Source organism: Camelus ferus, chromosome 7 (assembly GCF_009834535.1).
Source record: "Camelus ferus isolate YT-003-E chromosome 7, BCGSAC_Cfer_1.0, whole genome shotgun sequence".
NCBI lineage: Eukaryota > Metazoa > Chordata > Mammalia > Artiodactyla > Camelidae > Camelus > Camelus ferus.
In genome coordinates this window covers 19,164,322-19,181,696 of record NC_045702.1, presented here as the reverse complement: position 1 = coordinate 19,181,696, position 17,375 = coordinate 19,164,322, and the positions used below count along the sequence as shown (strand labels likewise).

Here is a 17,375-nt window from a genome sequence, read left to right as displayed (position 1 = left end):
TTTGTTTCATTGAGAAGTGATCCTTAGTTTGCCTTCCTTACCCCACATTTACCCGTCTTGTCCATCCAGCCATCAATTAGACATCATGGAGCACCTGTTTACAACCACATGAAGTGGAGAATCTAGAGAAGAATAAAACAATTCTTGGCTTAAGCTTCCTCTAGTTTGGGAAGTTGTAATGAAACCCTAAAGTAATCCAAGATGTGGTACTCTATCCACTTTACCTTGAATCTACATTCCTGTGGAAGGTCCAGCCTGGATACTGTTTTGTGCTAGTGGAGAAAGCTTTAAAGTGGTCTCTTGCTGAGGACAGTTTAGTCTGGGTACACCTTCTCCTTACGTACACCAGCCAGGGCGGTGAGGAGTGAGGAAACAGGACAATGTACAGAGGTCACATGGATCTTGCAAGCCTTTTGGGCCAGCCATAAAAAAAGGGCAAGTGGTTTTCCCCCAGGTTCTAATGTTGAGGTCACCAAGCTAGATGAGCAGACACTGATTCAAGACAGGACCCAGTCAGGCATAAAGCCAAGTCCTGGCTCAAAAGTCAAGTGTTAGAACCCACTATTTCTTGATTAAAGTAAGTCAGAACTAGGAACAAAACTCAAGAAACCTATCTAGAGAGACAGATCATATTTATAGAGGGGTCACTACCAGCTATTTGAGCAAAGATATTTTATCTATTTTTAATTCATTAAATTTATCTATTTTTATCACATAATAATACATATTACTCTTGAAACGTTAATGAGGTGTATAAAGAAAAAATACAAGTAAACTTCTCTTTCCTGTCTTAACTAACCGATTCTTATAGTTTGATGTATGTCTTCTATATAATTTTTGTTTATATAAGCATATAAAAATATTTTTTATATCTACAGAAATACAAAGTCTCCATTAAATGTGTGTGTGTGTGTACTTATATATATACTAATATATATATATATATATATATATATATATATATATATATATATATATATATATATCTCCAAACTCCTGGCAAATATATATAGATTTAAGACATCCTTGTAAATAGCTGTATTATTTTATATTAAGACATCATTATTTATCAACGAACTCGCTTGCTGGTAAATAGTTTCACGGATTTTTTTTTTTTTTTTTTGACAAATTGCCCTGCCCCTCTTCCCGGGCAGGTGCCAGGGTCTCCATCCCGGATTTGGGGTGACATCTTCGCGCAGAAACTGACACAAAAGCTGGGCCTCTGCAGTTTGGGGGAGGCAGGCCAGGCTCCGCCCCCACTGCCGCGTCCGCCAATCAGCTCCTGGGACGGCCCCCTTCTCAGTACCACTACCCCCATAGCTGCCCACCTCCATCCGCAGCCTCCACCACCACCTCCACCAATTTTCAAATCCCAGGCTCTGTGTCTCCTCTCCCTGTCACATCTCTACAAAGGACTCCCTTCCCTCTCTGAAGTAGCGAGTGTGGAAATTGCTGGAAAACGGGTGAGTCTTGTCCAAAGATGGTTTCAGGAAGCAGAGCGGGCCGGCGCACCGACCAAACCCCCTAATGCCCGGCTGGGAGAGGGAGGGACGCAGCCGGGTTTGCGGGAGCGCAGGGAACGGGGCCCTGCGGGCCTGCGAAGGTGATCGGGATTTTGGCCTGAGACCGTTTGGGCCTAAGGAGGCAGATGTCTTTCAGAGAAGATTCCCTGTGTTTTCTTCATGTCTGTTTCTCGCTCACCTTTTTTTCCTACCCCTCTGGCTCTTATTTCTTTAGTGCTGTATTTCTTCTCCTCCAGGAAGGCATCAAAAGTCTAATATATCGCTGCCCTTTCTAAACATTCTTCATAATAAAATCTTTCAAAGCTACAGATAAGTAGAGAAAATAATGTAACAGATTTATCAGATGCTGACATTTTTTCACCTCTCCTTCAGCTCCTCTCTTAACGTCACTCCCTCTTTCTCCCTCCGTGCCTCTCCTCCTTTCTAAAGACACAAAATCCGACATTTAAAACCTTTTTACCCCACCAAGTCTCATGCTGCCATCCTCAGAGGTAAGTTAGGTTGTATCCCTCCCTTGTATATTTTGGTCTTTTTATTATATATTTTTACGTAAGAAATATATGCGTTTTCACTGTGAATTTTAAATTTTTTCGTGAAACTCAACATTTGGGGGTTTTTACCTTGGCGTTACTGGTCTTGGCATTTCAGACCCAAAAGGAACTTAGCAAACAAGTCACTAGCCCTCCTTGTTTGGCTAAGAATCCTGAGCCCTGGAGAAGATAAAGGGCGTCCATCACTCCTTGACTGGGCAGGATCCTGAATTCAGGTTCTCTTGATTTTTGTTCCTGGCGTTTCCTCTACATAGACCCTGCCGGTGAGCTCACCTACCCACATGCTCCTATTGAATGTTGTTCATATGATTCAATTTGGGGAAAGAGGATTGAAGGGAAATGCGGAAAAGAAATACGACTTGGATTTGGACCAAAATCCTAGTCAAGATGAAAAGGTATGCATTTTCCTGAAACATATTTATTAAATCTTCGACGACCTGAATATTTATTTTATTTAACAAGCATGTGTACAGCCTTACTATATGTGAGACATTGGTCTAAGAATTTTGCAAGTATTCACTCATCAAACTTAAACCTTATAAAATAAATCTGTAACATAGGTACTAATCTTAGCATCCCCATTTTACATACGGGTCATGAAACTGAGGCACAGAAAAATTAAGTAACTTGCACAAAGTCAACTCAGCATGTAAAGTGTAGCACTAAGATCTGAATCTAGGACATCTGATGACAGTCTAAGTTCTTAACCACTGTGCTACGTTATACTATCATAGCCCCTGAGGAGGTAAAGCATCACACACAGTAGGAACTTGCAATTCATAGAAGGGAGGAGCAGCTGGCAACGGGTTATCAGAAAGGACTTAAGGAAAGAAAGAGAATTTGAAATGTATACAGAAGAATAAATTTCAGCCACCTATTGTTTGTTTGAAATATGATATATTCTTATTTTTAACTTAAAAAAGTAAAGTAATAACACTGCAAATGACACAGAGCTATAAAAAAGTTGCCCTCCGCTATTCCTCAGATGAAACAATTCTAGGAGGTAGAGTTGTATCTTTCCCTTCACCCACCATAATACAAATATATGCAAGGCTGCTTTTTATTATAGAAATGAAAGTATATTCAACAATTTCTACAATTTTTATTTTCCCCTAGGCAGTATGTCGGAAGTACATTCCCTCAACGAAATGGAAATCCAAGCTCCTCTTAAGAATTGAATCGTACTCTGTAGACTGTGTCCTATGGTCTGTTCAGCCTTTTCATTACTAATGAATAGGCTGAGAAGTTTGTCTTTAATAAGACGGCTGCCCCCACTGCCGGGATGGGGGCGCCGCAATGCCGAGCCGACAGGGCTGGCGACACAAAGAAGCCCTGTCCCCTGCCAAGCGCCGCCCTCTCGGGCTCGCGATCCCGGGAGGAAGTGGGGAGGAGACTGGTGGGGAACCCCTCCCCTCCTCCCGCTCGGTCTCCTCCCAGCTCGCTCGCCCAGCCCTGCTTGCATGGGACGCCCCTTCCCCGCCCCACCGAGCGTCTCCCCCTCTGCACCCAGGCCTGCTTCCTCCAGCTGCCCCCGTGGAAGTTGCAGGGCGACCTGGTGAGTGGCCTTCTTCCGAATGCCCCGCAAGCTGGACTAGGGGCGGGTGGTCGTGGACTGAGCTCGGGTAGCCGGAGGGCGGTGCCGGAGGCCGAGGGGGCGCGAGGGGCGCGCGGGCCCACCTGCGGGCGCACGGCGAGGCTGAGGGTGCCCAAATTGGCTACAGAATCCCTTGCTGTGGTGTCCGCCTTTCTGCGGCGATTGTTCTCTCTCCTCCCCCTCTGCATCTTTCCTGCCGCATTGCTCCTCCTCTCTGGGTTCTGATATCTGATGTTTGCTTGCCTGCTTTGTGTCGCGGAGTTACGCACAGGCCTGGCCTGGAGAAACAACGTCTGATCCACAGCTTTATCGGATGAGACTACCGTAGCCAACGAGGTGGCAGGGCTTGCTCAGGGTCACCCAGGTAGCTGGTGACAGAGCATCACTTCTGTCCTACTGCCCTTTGATCTTTGCAAACACCGTCTCTGGGACTGAGATCCCTCGCCCGCTCACATTGCCCCCCGGACGCTGGGGGATGTGTGTGTTTGTGCGTGTGCGTGTGCGTGTCTAAGAGGGGACAGAGGTCTTTGCACCCCCATCCCACCCAGACCTCCGTGCCAGCGGGCCTAGAGAATTCCCTGCCAACGCGAGCTTTTCCACTTGTCTGTTGCCCCCTTCGCTCACCCCTCCCCCTGCTGCCTCCCCCTACCTCAGCCCCCTCTCCACTCCTCCTCTGACGTCACCGACATGCTCTTTGCAGACTGGCTCCGGGCCTGGGAAGGAAAGTCTGGCCTGGTGAGGCCCTAGAGAAAGAAGGAGAAAGTGGGATCCCACACCAGAACTTAGTGCTGACAGCCCCGAGCTCGGAGTTAGGGACATCTGTCTCTCACGTTGTCCATTTGATAGGACACCCTCTTAAGCAGGCTGGTCAGCAGCTAGTAAGAGGCAGCACCTGGATTTTTTTTTCCCCCCAAAGCCCAGGTCTCACTGCTGGGCTCATGTTCATCTATTATGCTGTTTTCCTGGAAGTAAACTAGTGAAAGAAGTGAGCTAACATGAGTGAGAGAAAGACAGAGAGCGCCAGGGGAATTTAGGATTAAGAACGGGGTGCATTAAGATTGAAATAGGGAAGAGAAAAAGCAAAAGTTTTGAATTGTGCCGACTTTTATAGGGATGGAGAGAGGAACTGATTCTGGAGGGCAAAGAGAGGGTATTCAAAGATCATTAATGGTCTGTTTTTTTGTGCTGGATGGTTGGTATATGGGAGTTTGTTTAATTTTTTAAATGTTTTATGATTTTTTACTGTCTGTATTCTTACACGTGCATTACTTATTTCTTTAAATGCATGAATTAAACCCTTTTTAAGTGAAAATCAAATAAATAAGATTGCCCTAGTTGTGTCTAAGCATGCAAAAAGAGCTAAACCCACCCCAATTCTGGTTACTATTTGCAGAAGATGGTGGACACTGGAAAAAATATTGGATGTATAAGGGAAAAGAAACAAGGGGTTCATGAAAAAAAACAGCATGAAGAAGAGAAGACCCATAGAATTGCATGTCTGTGATATGAATCCTTTTCAAGGCCAGGGCAGCTGTTTGCTGAAGAAGTGATCCCAGTTTGCCCTTACACCCACATCCATCATTCGCTCATCCATCTATGGAGTACCTACTCATTCTCCTGGGGAATCCAAAGAATAAAACGTGTCCCCTGACCTCAGACACTTACCCTACTTTGGGGGCTTGAAATCAAACTATAATGCAGGCCTGCTACCCTCCTTCCCTCCCAAATACATCTCTTAGAAAGGGAAGCCCTGTCTAGGTACCACGGGGCTCTTTGTGGTAGGGGATTTGGGAAGCCCTCTCCCTGAGTTACAGGGTGAGCGTCAGGTGCTTCCTGCTTTAGAAGTGCCTTGGGTTCCAGCAAGCTAGTGGGCCTGGGGGAGAGAAGGCAGGAGCATGGAAGGAGAATCAAGGTTGAAGAACTTCAGGAAGAGAAATAAGAGATTCCCTCATGTTGTGTCCATCTGAGCTCACCGAGGGGGAGGGCAGAAAGTGACAGAGGCGCAGAGAGGAAACATTTGCTTCAAAAATCAAGTGTCACCGATAGCTGGTTAAAGTGGGAACAGAACCCACTGCAAAGGTCAGGGAATTCCCTGCAGAGGAGGAAATCAGATTTATTGGTGACCAAATGCACAATCTTTTGGGAGATGAAGGAAGACATTTTAGGATGACTGAGGTGGGGTCAGCTGATGAATCTAATCATTTATATACTCAACCATTTCATGTGTGTTTGCTTGCTTGAATTTGTATTTCCTGTGCTATTTTTAATTGTAATAGTCATACACCACAATTCAAAGGCTGCAGAGTTGTGTAAAGAGAAAGAGTACTGTCCACCTCTTCCTTTCTAATGCAGTCAGTGTTAGCTTGTTGAAATGTGGCTTCTTTAAATTTTCTGTGTCTGTAAAGCCCTAGGAACAGGCTTATGTATTTCAGAGCATGGGCTCCAAGCCTAGATTTCCTGGGTTTGAATGCTGGATCCACCACTTACCACCTCCATGACTTAAGCAAGTAACAGATTCTCTGGCCGTCAGGTTTTTTGTTTGGTTTGTTTTTTGGTTTTGCCCATTTTTAAAATTGGGATAGTAATAGTACACACCTCACAGGTTTATTATCAGGATTAAATAGTGTATATAAGGCACTCATGAGGAGGCCTAGAGCCTGGTGAGCCCGGGATTGCCCTTACGGCCACGAAAATTACTAGTACTACTACTAGTAGTACCTTCATCCGTACAAAAATGGATTTGTGTCCTACATATTAAAGTGACTTGAAATTTGCACTTCAAATGTATCTAGGACATTCTTCTAGGTAGAAGGAAAGTAGATTTAACTCTATTCTTTATAATAGCTACGTGGTATTTTGTAGTACTGATTATCCTACTTTACTTCAAACACTCTCCCTCTCAAAACTCGTCTTGCCACACCCACAGCTTTGGGGTCAGAGTGTGGCTGACACAGCAACTCACTCACAGTGTAGGAAAGGGGAGAGCTGGCAGCCAGAGGGGCGCTCGGGTGTTTCCACCCAAACCCCCCTAACCTCAGGCTGGCAGTCGAGCCAGGGAACCAGGAAGGAGGAGGAGACACAGCAGGAAAAGTGCCCCTCTTCCATCTGGTCCCCTACTGTTCAAATCTCCAGGCCACCTGTCCAGCCGTTTGTCACTTCACCACGGATATTTCTTCTCCCGTGAGCTAGCTCAGATACAGCTAGTGAGACAGAACTGTGAGTGCCCTGCTCCAGGTGTGTCTGGAGTATCAACACTGGTAGCAACAGGCAGCTGTTTGCAGGGGTGTGTGTGGGTGGCTGGCTGGGGCTGTGCCTCACAGTCTCACGTTGGGCACAGTAGGCTCTGGTGGGCGGGGGGCGCCGGGGGCAAATGTAGAAGCTCGGTAGCTGTAGCTGTGGGTTAGAGACCCTGCACCCATGGGAGTCAGAAATGACTCTGGGAAATATTGTTGTCATTGATCTAACTGCACGTCTAGGTTTTCCTTTAATCTGTGTCCACTTGCAGTTCTGTGTGGCAGTGAGCGTCCGTGCACATTTATCTTTAATACAGCTGCTCTTATTTCTGTAAGAAAGGTCATTCGAGGGATCGCTAGTCTAAGGACAGGCACACCTTTAAAACGGAGTTGCCACTGTCATACTACTTTCAGATTCTCAGTCCTTCCAGCAGACTGTGACAGTGTTTCCATGGCCTCGGGGACATTGGACATCATTATCTTCACCTTCTCCTCCTCCTCTTTCCTCTTTCCCCGCCTTCTTTTTGGACAATCTTATGGGTAACATATATTTCAAATGCCTGATTAGTGAGATTGAGCATATTTTCATAGACTACTGGGCTATTTAAATTTCCTCTTCTGTGAGAGTCTTCTCTTAGAAGGGTAGGATTTCATCAGGTAGAAAGATGTGAGAGAGGTAACACGAAGAAAGACAATAGAAAGATAATCTAAAATGAAAGCAGGGCACGTCCAGGAAGGGCAAATATCCTGGAAGCTGCAGGGAGGTAAGGTGACAAGGAGGTACAGCTGGAAAGTAAGGAGCAGACAGCCCCGAAGGCCTTAAACCCCAGGAGGAAGCTCAGGTTTTCCCCAGTGGGCAAAAGCGAAGCTCTGGAAGGATCTTTTCTGAGAAATAATACAGTCAGCTGCTGTAGAAGAATAAAGGCAAGAACAGATACTGGTGACTTAGAAACTGGATCCATTTAGTTCAGGAATGCATTACTGAGGATGCAAACGAGGTTAACGGCTGTGTGATTGGAAGCTATGAAGAAGGACATTGTGACCAGCTGGATGTGGACCAGGAGAGAGAAGGGACACAACTGTGACTTCTTGCAGTTCGCTGTCCTGGCTATTTGTGGACACCAGGAGGAGCAGGGACAGACAAGCCCCTTATCAACCAGCTGTTTGCTGATTGCATCTTCTCAGTAGAATAGAAGTGAAGAGGTAGAGGGTCCCCTCTTTAACAACTGGGAACCTTGAGTTTATGTAATTTACCCAAGAGGAGCTGGTTTGGAGGGAAAAGAATAAATTTTAGACCTTTTAGTTTTAGAGATAGCTACAAATGACAGTGTGCATTCACGAGGGGTCTCAAGTTTGTTAGTTATATCAGGACCAAGGTCTTCGCGTCTGTGGCCGGGAGAAGGCACAGGGAAGGCCTATGCCAAGGACTTCTTCAAGGGCCCACAGAACACTTAAGAAGGAAATACCATCATTAGTGTTAGTATTGTCTCCAAAATAGGAAACTTATAAAATCAGAATCAATAAATGCTTTAAAAATTAGATTTTTTTCACTTTATAAGAATTCCCTATTATGTATATACTTAAATAGTTTACTCTTAACCAAGTAATTTTAGGCAAATACATATACATATATATATATACATATATGTGTGTGTGTGTGTATATATATATATATATATATATATATATAAAAACACATGAATACTTATACATATAATAAATAATGGGAAGGCACTTAACCCATGTTGTTCCTTTAATACTATGTGGTAGATACTATTATCCCTACTTAATGAATGAGGAAACTGAGTCTGGGAAGTGTTGCCTGATCTCAGTTAGTAGCAGAGCTGAGATTCTAACCCAGATAGCCTAACTCCAGCGTCTAAGTTTCTGCCTACTTTGCCACAGCACCTGGAGAGTGAGCATGTTCTCTAACAAGGGAGAGGCAGTAGGAGCCAAAGATAAACACATAAGGAATACCTGCATTTTTCAGGAGCGGTAAGGGAAGACAGGAAGTGAGTCGATTGAGAGGTTGCAGATGATGAGGTTGGCTCAGGCCGTAACGTTAGAAGAGGTAAGAGCCTCCGAGGCCAGGAAGCTGCACCCAAGTGGTCGGTGAGGATGATGGGCCTGGATGTCCTGACTATTACACATGGGAAGTGCTCCAGGGAAGTGCATACAACGGAGGTCAGACAATAGCGTGACCCTAAGCGGGAGCTCACGGTGAAGAAGCAGAGGACTTCTGTGAGGACACATCCACAGACATACACACCTTTCTCTGCTATGTCCAGGTGTCAGTAAGAATCTGCCAGTAGTTCAGAATGTGTTACCTTCTGCTTCTGGTTGTCTGGGATCTGGACTCGAGCCACAGAGGACTTCTGCTTTCCTCTTACCTACGTGTGACTGTGACCAAAGAACACTCTCTGAGGACCCAGAATTTTCAGACTGAGGTTCTGGCCCTAAGCTGGGATTAACTGGATCAGTGTGGGAGCTGAGTTGGGTGAAGTGAGAGTGGGGAGGCAGCATGTTCGTTTCCAGTGGTTGCCACTACAAAGTACCACAAACTGGGTAGCTTAAACAACAGAAATGTATTCTCTAATTGTTCTGGAAGCTTAGAAGTTTGAAATCCAGGTGTTGGCAAGTTTGGTTCTTTCTGGAAGTTCCAAAGGAGAATCTGTTCCATGCCTCTCTTCCATCTTCTGGTGTTTTTGCCAGCAATCTTTGGCATTCCTTAGCTTGTAGAGGCATCCTTCCAGTCTCCACCTCCGTGTTCTCATAGCATTCTCTCCTGTGTATCTGTGTCTGCGCCCAAATACCCTCCTTTCATAAGGACACCAGTCATTACATCAGGGCCTACTCAAATCTAGTATGAGCACACCTTAACTTCATTACATCTGCAAAGACCCTGTTTCCAAACAAAGTCACATTCACCAGTACTGGGAGTTAGTACTTAAATATGTCTTTGGGGACCCAGTTCTGCTCTCATTCTTCACTTCTCTTTGTTTCATTCTGTGACAGAAAAGTACTGAACTCATTTAGTTTGACCAGAGGAGTGTTAGAGGATGGGACACAACGGTGCTCCTGGGGTCAGGGAGACACTGACACCCCGGTGAGCTCTTGAGTCATTTCGCAGTGTCACTCATTTGCTGAATGGGAAGAACTGCCCCAGCCAGTGGGGGAGTGAACTGCCTGGCGTGTTTGTTTGTTTATCCACCTTTCACCAGGCTGTCTTTGCTTTCCTCTCTGCAGAAGCCGATCCAGCCATGGCGACTCCCTCTGCTGCCTTTGAGGCCCTTATGAATGGAGTGACAAGCTGGGATGTCCCCGAAGATGCCATCCCATGTGAACTGCTTCTTATTGGAGAAGCCTCCTTCCCGGTGATGGTGAATGACATGGGCCAGGTCCTTATTGCCGCCTCCTCCTATGGCCGAGGCCGCCTGGTGGTGGTGTCCCACGAGGACTACCTGGTGGAGGCCCAGCTCACTCCCTTTCTCCTCAATGCAGTGGGCTGGCTTTGCTCTTCCCCTGGGGCTCCCATTGGTGTACACCCATCCTTGGCCCCTCTGGCCAAAATCCTCGAGGGCTCTGGTGTGGAGGCAAAGATTGAGCCGGAAGTGAAGGACTCCCTGGGTGTTTACTGTATTGATGCCTACAATGAAACCATGACTGAAAAGTTGGTCAAGTTCGTGAAGCGTGGAGGGGGCTTGCTCATTGGAGGCCAAGCCTGGGATTGGGCCAACCAGGGCGACGATGAAAGGGTTCTGTTCACGTTCCCTGGGAACCTCGTGACCAGCGTGGCTGGCGTGTACTTCACCGACAACAAAGGAGACACAAGTTTCTTCAAAGTCTCTAAGAAGATGCCCAAGATCCCAGTCTTAGTTAGGTGAGTGTATTACCCCCGTGGGGACTTGGTCCCAGGTTAAAAAGCAGACAAATGGTTCTTGTCTTCGGGCTACTCCCAGGCTAACGTAAGAGAATTTGGCACTTGAACATGGATTCACCATGAATCAACCAGAGTTTTAAAATACCTTAATGCACAGGAGGGGCAGGGTCCCTGGTTCTGCTGCCTCTTTGGACCAGATCACTTAGCTTTTTGAGGGGAGAAACATCCTTGTGACCATTTTGTCCCCCGGCATCTAGCTTAATAAAATATATTGCTGAATCTCAGATCTGGTATGACTAATCCAAGAGGGTTCCCAGGAGAAGGTTGCTTGCGACTGAAATGTGAGAAAAAGGGAAAGAGACATAAAGCACCCCAGAAGACAAAGTCTAGAGAACTGTGGGAAAGGTTTTGAAATATACAGCTGGTTGGGATTAGGATGGAAGTGAAAATTAGAGGATTCAGAAGCTGAGATACCAGAAGAGTTGGCAAAAGTGATATGTGCTGAATCTTAAATCTTGGAGTGAAGAAAGGATTTTTAACCTCTGGGGGCAAAAAAATCAGATAATGGAGAATGAAGGAGGCAGGTGACGGGTGCAGAATCAGGCTGGACAGAAAGTTCTTTGAGGGCATTGTCCATCCTGTTCCATTCACATTGTGTTCCAGCACCTCATACAGTGCTAAACATGGAGCAGGTTAATAGGTGCTCAGTAAACATTTGCTGGATGGATGAAGAGAGAGATGAGAAGCTGGAGTTGTCCCAGGAGTAGAAAAAGTACACCAGGCCACGCCCTAAATTGTATGGGAAAACTCACAGCCTCCTTGGAGCAAAGAGCACTGGTGTTTCTGACCCAAGGCAGGATTGGTTGAGGCGGGCACACCAGGATATAGAATAGAGAGAGAGCATGAGCTGTGGCCTCTCTGAGGCATGGAACTCCTGCAACACCCACAGCTGCATTCTCACACGTGCAACAAGGAAAGAGTTATTCAGAGGCGCAGTGATTGATCAGATTGATCAAACTTCGGCTTACTGGTGGATCTTCATCGTACGGCACAGGAAGGGAAAGGACGGCCATAACTCTGCTTTTAAACCGTGTAATCCCCTTTAGTTGCCTTAAAAGATGTTTTTTATCTATCAAAATCATAGCTCTTTCTTCTTTAGCTGTGCCTATATCCCATCATCATGGAATCTGAATTGTTTTCTTTTTGGTTAGTCGTATGTGTGGGGGGGGGGGGGGGCGTGCGCACACGTGTGAAATCGACTTGAAGGCTAACGCTGGAGGAGACGACCAGACTTAATAGAGGAAGTATATAAAGCTACTGTGGAGAGTATTCGTTGTTAGCATTGGTTATTCACTAGGTAAGACTGCATCATAACTCTTGCCTCTGCTTATATAGGTAGGTATATCATAGTGTTACTCCTGTGTTATGTGTGTCATTTTTTGACTTGGGGATGAATTGAAGATGGCAGCAGTGATTTTCCTAAGCTAATTGGCTGAGATGAAGTAAAGAGAAGAAAAAGGTGCAAGAGAATATGTATCTGTGTGTGTGTGTGTGTGATATATATATATTTCTTAACATACCTACATTAAGAACTACTTTTACATGAGTAGAGTAGGGAAAAAGAGAAAAGGAAAACCTAACCCCACAATGTTCTGAGTATTAGCTCTCAAACGCCCAGTGTGTGTTCTTCCTCCCTCCTTCCCTCCCTCTCCCTTGCTCTTCCCTTCTTTATTTCCTTCCTTCTACTAAATAATGTAGTCACAGAATTCAAAAAATCAAAACAATGCTTAAAGGTCGACACTGAGCTATCTTTTTCCCACCTGATGTGGTGGTGGTTACCAAACGGTATACATTTATCCAGATTGATTAATTGTACCCTGAAGTTGAGTGAATTTTACTTTATGTAAATTAAATCTCAATAAACCTTTGAAAAAATGTTTTTAAATAGGACTTTTAAAAATAAAGAAATAATCTGAGAAATAATCAGATTCATGTATAAGGATCACAACTACGCATTATTTGTTACCTGTAAGAGTAGAATGGGTAAATAAATAAATTATGTAATGTTATACAATGGACTATTAACTAACCATTACAAATATTACGTTTCCATGAATATTTAAGGACATAGGAAAAATATTTTGGGGGGCACCATGAAATGAAATAAGCAGGATGCTAATAATTGTTCAACATGTTCCCAATTTTGTTCAAAAAATATAGCTATGTGTAGAGAGTATTACATAAGAAAAGAGCCCAAAACAGTACTAATAGGTGGATCTCTTGATCATCGAATAATGATAGATGATTTTCAGTTATAAACTTTAATTTTCCAAACCTTCTATCAAATTTTTTAATGAGGCATATATTTCATTACCTTGCTTCACATGCAGTTCAGAAGTCACGTTAAAAATCCCACATCTTTACAACACACAAATGCTTCTTATTATATAAAAAGAAAATATTTTTAAAATTCTAACTCACTTAATGGGTCACTTTTTTTCCTTTTTCCTTTCTAGTATCTCTGAATACACACACACACACACACACACACACACACACACACACACACACACACACACACACACACACACGGTGTTACCAATACAGTTGGCCCTTGAACAACTTGGGGGTTGAGGGCACTGCTCCATGCAGTGGAAAATCAACACATAACTTAGAGTCAGCCCTCTATGTCTCTGGTTCCATATCCTCGGATTCAACCAACTGGATCCTGCAGTACTGCAGTGCTTACTGTTGAAAAAAACTCGCATATAAGTGGACCCATGTTGTTCAAGGGTCAACTGTATTTTTGAATTATGATTTTTCTTCATGGGATATTCTTTTAAACTACATTTTCAATATTGCTGGATCTCTTATTTTTAATTTTCATTTTAAAATTATTAAATCATAAACCCACAACTCTTTTCATCTTTGCACATTATTTTCCCTATTCATTCATAATTTTATGCTGTTGTCATCTTAGCACACATGCTGTTTGGAATTCTGCTCATAAGTAATTTTCATTCTATGTAATCTTTAAAATTATATTTGATGGCTTTTATGGGAATACCAGTGTATATACCTTATTTATTTAATCATTTGCCTACTGTTGAGGATTTGGATCTTTTTTTCGGTCTTGTAATTATGTAATACTGTATAAAATATCTTCAAAGCACTTTAGAAATATTAGACAGTACTAGACACCAACATGCTTCTATTAGAATTCAAGAAGGAAGATTATTTCCATCACAGGCCATGTGAGGTTCACATTGAAAGCCCCTATGGATTTAGTTACTCTGCCCAAGTGTCTTGTTATTTATTTTTAAACCTCGCATTTGAACACGTGAGTGTGAATTAAGATGGCTTTAACCTTGTTGCTTGCACATTTCTTACTAAATTAAATCCTAAATAAGATCTTGGGATCATCTCAACCTTCGAAGAGTAAACTGTCCACAGGTCTTACCAAGATGAATCAAATTTTTATCAGAAGAAATTACTCCTTTTATGATCAGAAAAATAAAACCCTAAGTAATAAAACCGGAGGATCTACTTTTAGCCTAGTGAGGATACCCACAGATGTCAGGACGCAAGCCCCGTGGTCCCTGCCCTCACTTCCCGTCTGGAAAGCATCAGGAACTGTGTTGAGAACACTAGCCTCTGTGGCATCAGCATGACCAAGCCACCGGTGCTCTGTTCCCTGAGCAGTCTCTGCCCTTCCACCCGCTTGTCCTCAGTGGCCTCCACTGTGCCTCCAGCTCTGAGGGCAACAGCTATGGTACTTGCAAAAACCAGTCCCACCTTCTTCCTATTAAGCATTTCATTTGAGCGCACACTGGATCCAACTGTCGTAAACTACTCCCAGTCTCACTGCAGGACTCAGGATTCTAGTAAGATATTTCATATATACTGGAAAAGCACCGATTTTAGTGGAAGCAGGTCTTAGTAAATTCCCAAGCTCTGTCTAGTGCTTGCTCTAAAACCTTGAGCCACAGGTGAGCCTCACCTCTAAAGCAGGATTAATAATGATTACCTTTAAGGGTGGTTGTGAGGATTAAATGAAGAAATATGCTCAAAGTACCTAAAACACTTTAATTATTTTGACATCAGCCTCCGTGCTATGGTATGGAAGTGGATGAGGGCATGAATATCATTCCGAAATTGAAAATTACATGGCATCCATCATTATTCTGCTTTGCCCCAAGTCATATATGTTGTTACAGTTGTATAAGTTATTGACATTTTAACTGATATCTCTTCCTACTTCCTCCACCAGACCGAGGCCGCAGCATCATGATGGAAGCCACGTTTTACCTTCTTTATACATTTTACAAAACAGGGATTAGGAACTGGCTTTAGCCAATAAAGGGATTTGATGCAGATTAAACATATTATTAGGTAACGAATCTTAAGAGAGGTTTCAAGAGAATTGACCACAATAGTTCCACAGTAGTCTGTCTGCTCTGTCTTTTGGATAAGAAGGCCTGTGTCTCATTATAACGCAAATCTCAGGCATCTGTTAGAGTTCTAGTTCTATGTTCATTCACTCATTCATTCATTCATTCAGTGAGCATTTATTGAGTATACGCTACTTCCCAGGTATTATTTCTCATTTCAAGAAAATGACTTCCAAAGATCTGAGAATTAGAAGCACACAAACATCTCCAATAACCAGGCCTGGAAGAAACTGCAAAACCAAGTAACTGTTGTAGGAAGAGGACTGTGATGTCGTGGTTCAGTGGAAACCTGGGGTTGCTGCCAGCAGCTGCATGTGGTGACCTCAGCATGTGCTTTCAACTCTCTTTTTCCCTCTAAAGGGAAAGTGCTGGAGTAGGTCTTAGTCCCCCTTTCAGCTATTACTCCACTGAGACTGGTTTTCAGTCTTCAGTGATCCCTATATATTCACAGAGTCATCAGAGATGCAGAGGAAAGAATGTGGTACAATGGTCATGCTCTGAAATGTCCACGTGCTTCACATTCCTCACCTTGAAAACACCCGTGAAACCGGAATTGGCAGACATTGTAAAATGATGCCATATGTTTGTATGCATGTATCTCCACTTCATTTTGAAAGATGGTCAAGAGATACTATACATAAAAGGAGTCTTTGGAATTCCAGATTATGAAGATTTCAGAATCTTGAGAACTGACTATCTACTTGAATTGAGCTCAAATGAAACAAGAAAATGTACGGAAGAGAAGCATGAATATGACTCCCCAAGTTGTTTGGAAAACAAAAATATCTGAGCAGATATTAATAAGCTTATTTGTAACGAGGATCCACAAGTCCTTGGAAGTCACTGCTAGGATGGACAGAATGCTGACCACAGATGGTATGTCAGGTCACGGCCCTGCATGCTGGGGTGAACATACCTGCCTGACTCGTCCTCTGCCCTTCTCACTGTGTTCCTAGCCGTGTCTAGCAGAATGGTATCACTTGGTTCTCACAAAATAATCTATAAGTTTTTAGAGAGTACATTCAAGAGGGAAGATGAGCCACTTGACAAGAGAAATTGCTAAATCACAATTCAGTTTTCTTTTCCTTTTTATGAACATTTTCCTTTCTTCAATTTCAAAACATTTGCTTCCTGGAGAAAAGGGAAACAGTCCCAAAGTATATAAAATAAAAAGTGAAAGATCTTCTGTCCTCCACCTCTGCCTCTTACCACTTCTGCCCAGAGGTGATCACTGCTAATGGTTTGGACTGTGTCTTTTTGGATGCTAACCCTACATGTACTCTTTCAGGAAGTAAGGGAGGAGGAAAGTTTCTGTAACTTAATTGATTCAGCCAGTATTTCTCTGACACTAAAACCAGAGAAAGAAATTGCAAAACAAAAAACTATAGAACAATGTCCCTCATGAATATGGCTGCAAAAATTCTTAACAAAATATTGTAAATAGACTACAGTACATAAAAAGGATAATACGTCAAGACCAAGTAAGGCTTATTCTAGGAATGCATGGCTGGTTTAACATTCAAACATTGAATTAATTCACCATAATAACAGAATCAATGAGGGAAACTATATAATTCAACAGATGCACTCACATCAAAGAACTCTGACAAAATTCAGTGCTGAATCATGATAAAATTTCAGCAAACTAAATACAAAAGGGGACTTCTTCAATGCGATGAGTCATCTTTGAAAGACCTAGAGCTACGAACATATTTAATAAACAAACTTAGGTGAAATACCCTAAGTATTGAAAACAGGGCAAGAAAGGATGACCGCTCTCACTGTTTTTATTCAACATTGTACTAAATGTTCTAGTCAGTGCAGTAAGGCAAGTAAAAGGGAATAGATGTTAAAAATTAAGAGCCAAGCCTGTGTTTATTTGCAGAAAACATGACTGTGTAAAAAATTCTTAAAACCCTACAAAAAAGCTACTGTAATAACTGAGTTTAGCAAAGCTGCAGGATATAAAGTCCAAATACAAAAATAAATTCTATTTCTGTATATTAGTAATCAAAAATTGGTCACTGAAATTAGAAATACAGTATCAGTTAAAACAGAACCCCAAATCATGAGATACTAGCAGATAAATTTAAGAAAATATATCACACAACCTGTGTGCTGAAAAGCATAAAACATCACTGAG

At 43.2% G+C, this 17,375-nt stretch overlaps 2 protein-coding genes across 2 annotated transcripts in view; both read left to right on the top strand.

Moving 5' to 3' along the window:
• The first annotated feature begins 380 nt into the window (after window positions 1–380).
• Window positions 381–3,368, top strand: LOC116665086. Its single transcript, XM_032484369.1, has 4 exons — window positions 381–390; window positions 1,057–1,463; window positions 2,329–2,469; window positions 3,191–3,368. The coding sequence occupies exons 1-4, from the start codon at window positions 381–383 to the stop codon at window positions 3,302–3,304; spliced, it is 672 nt and encodes a 223-aa protein (XP_032340260.1). The 3' UTR covers window positions 3,305–3,368.
• A 108-nt stretch (window positions 3,369–3,476) lies between these two features.
• The window catches only part of TCAF1 (TRPM8 channel associated factor 1), a 29,334-nt gene continuing 15,435 nt past the window's right edge, over window positions 3,477–17,375 (top strand). The window contains 2 exon segments of the mRNA XM_006185381.3: window positions 3,477–3,629; window positions 10,148–10,781. Of these exon segments, the coding sequence (XP_006185443.1) occupies window positions 10,162–10,781 (620 nt within the window). The 5' untranslated portion in view covers window positions 3,477–3,629; window positions 10,148–10,161.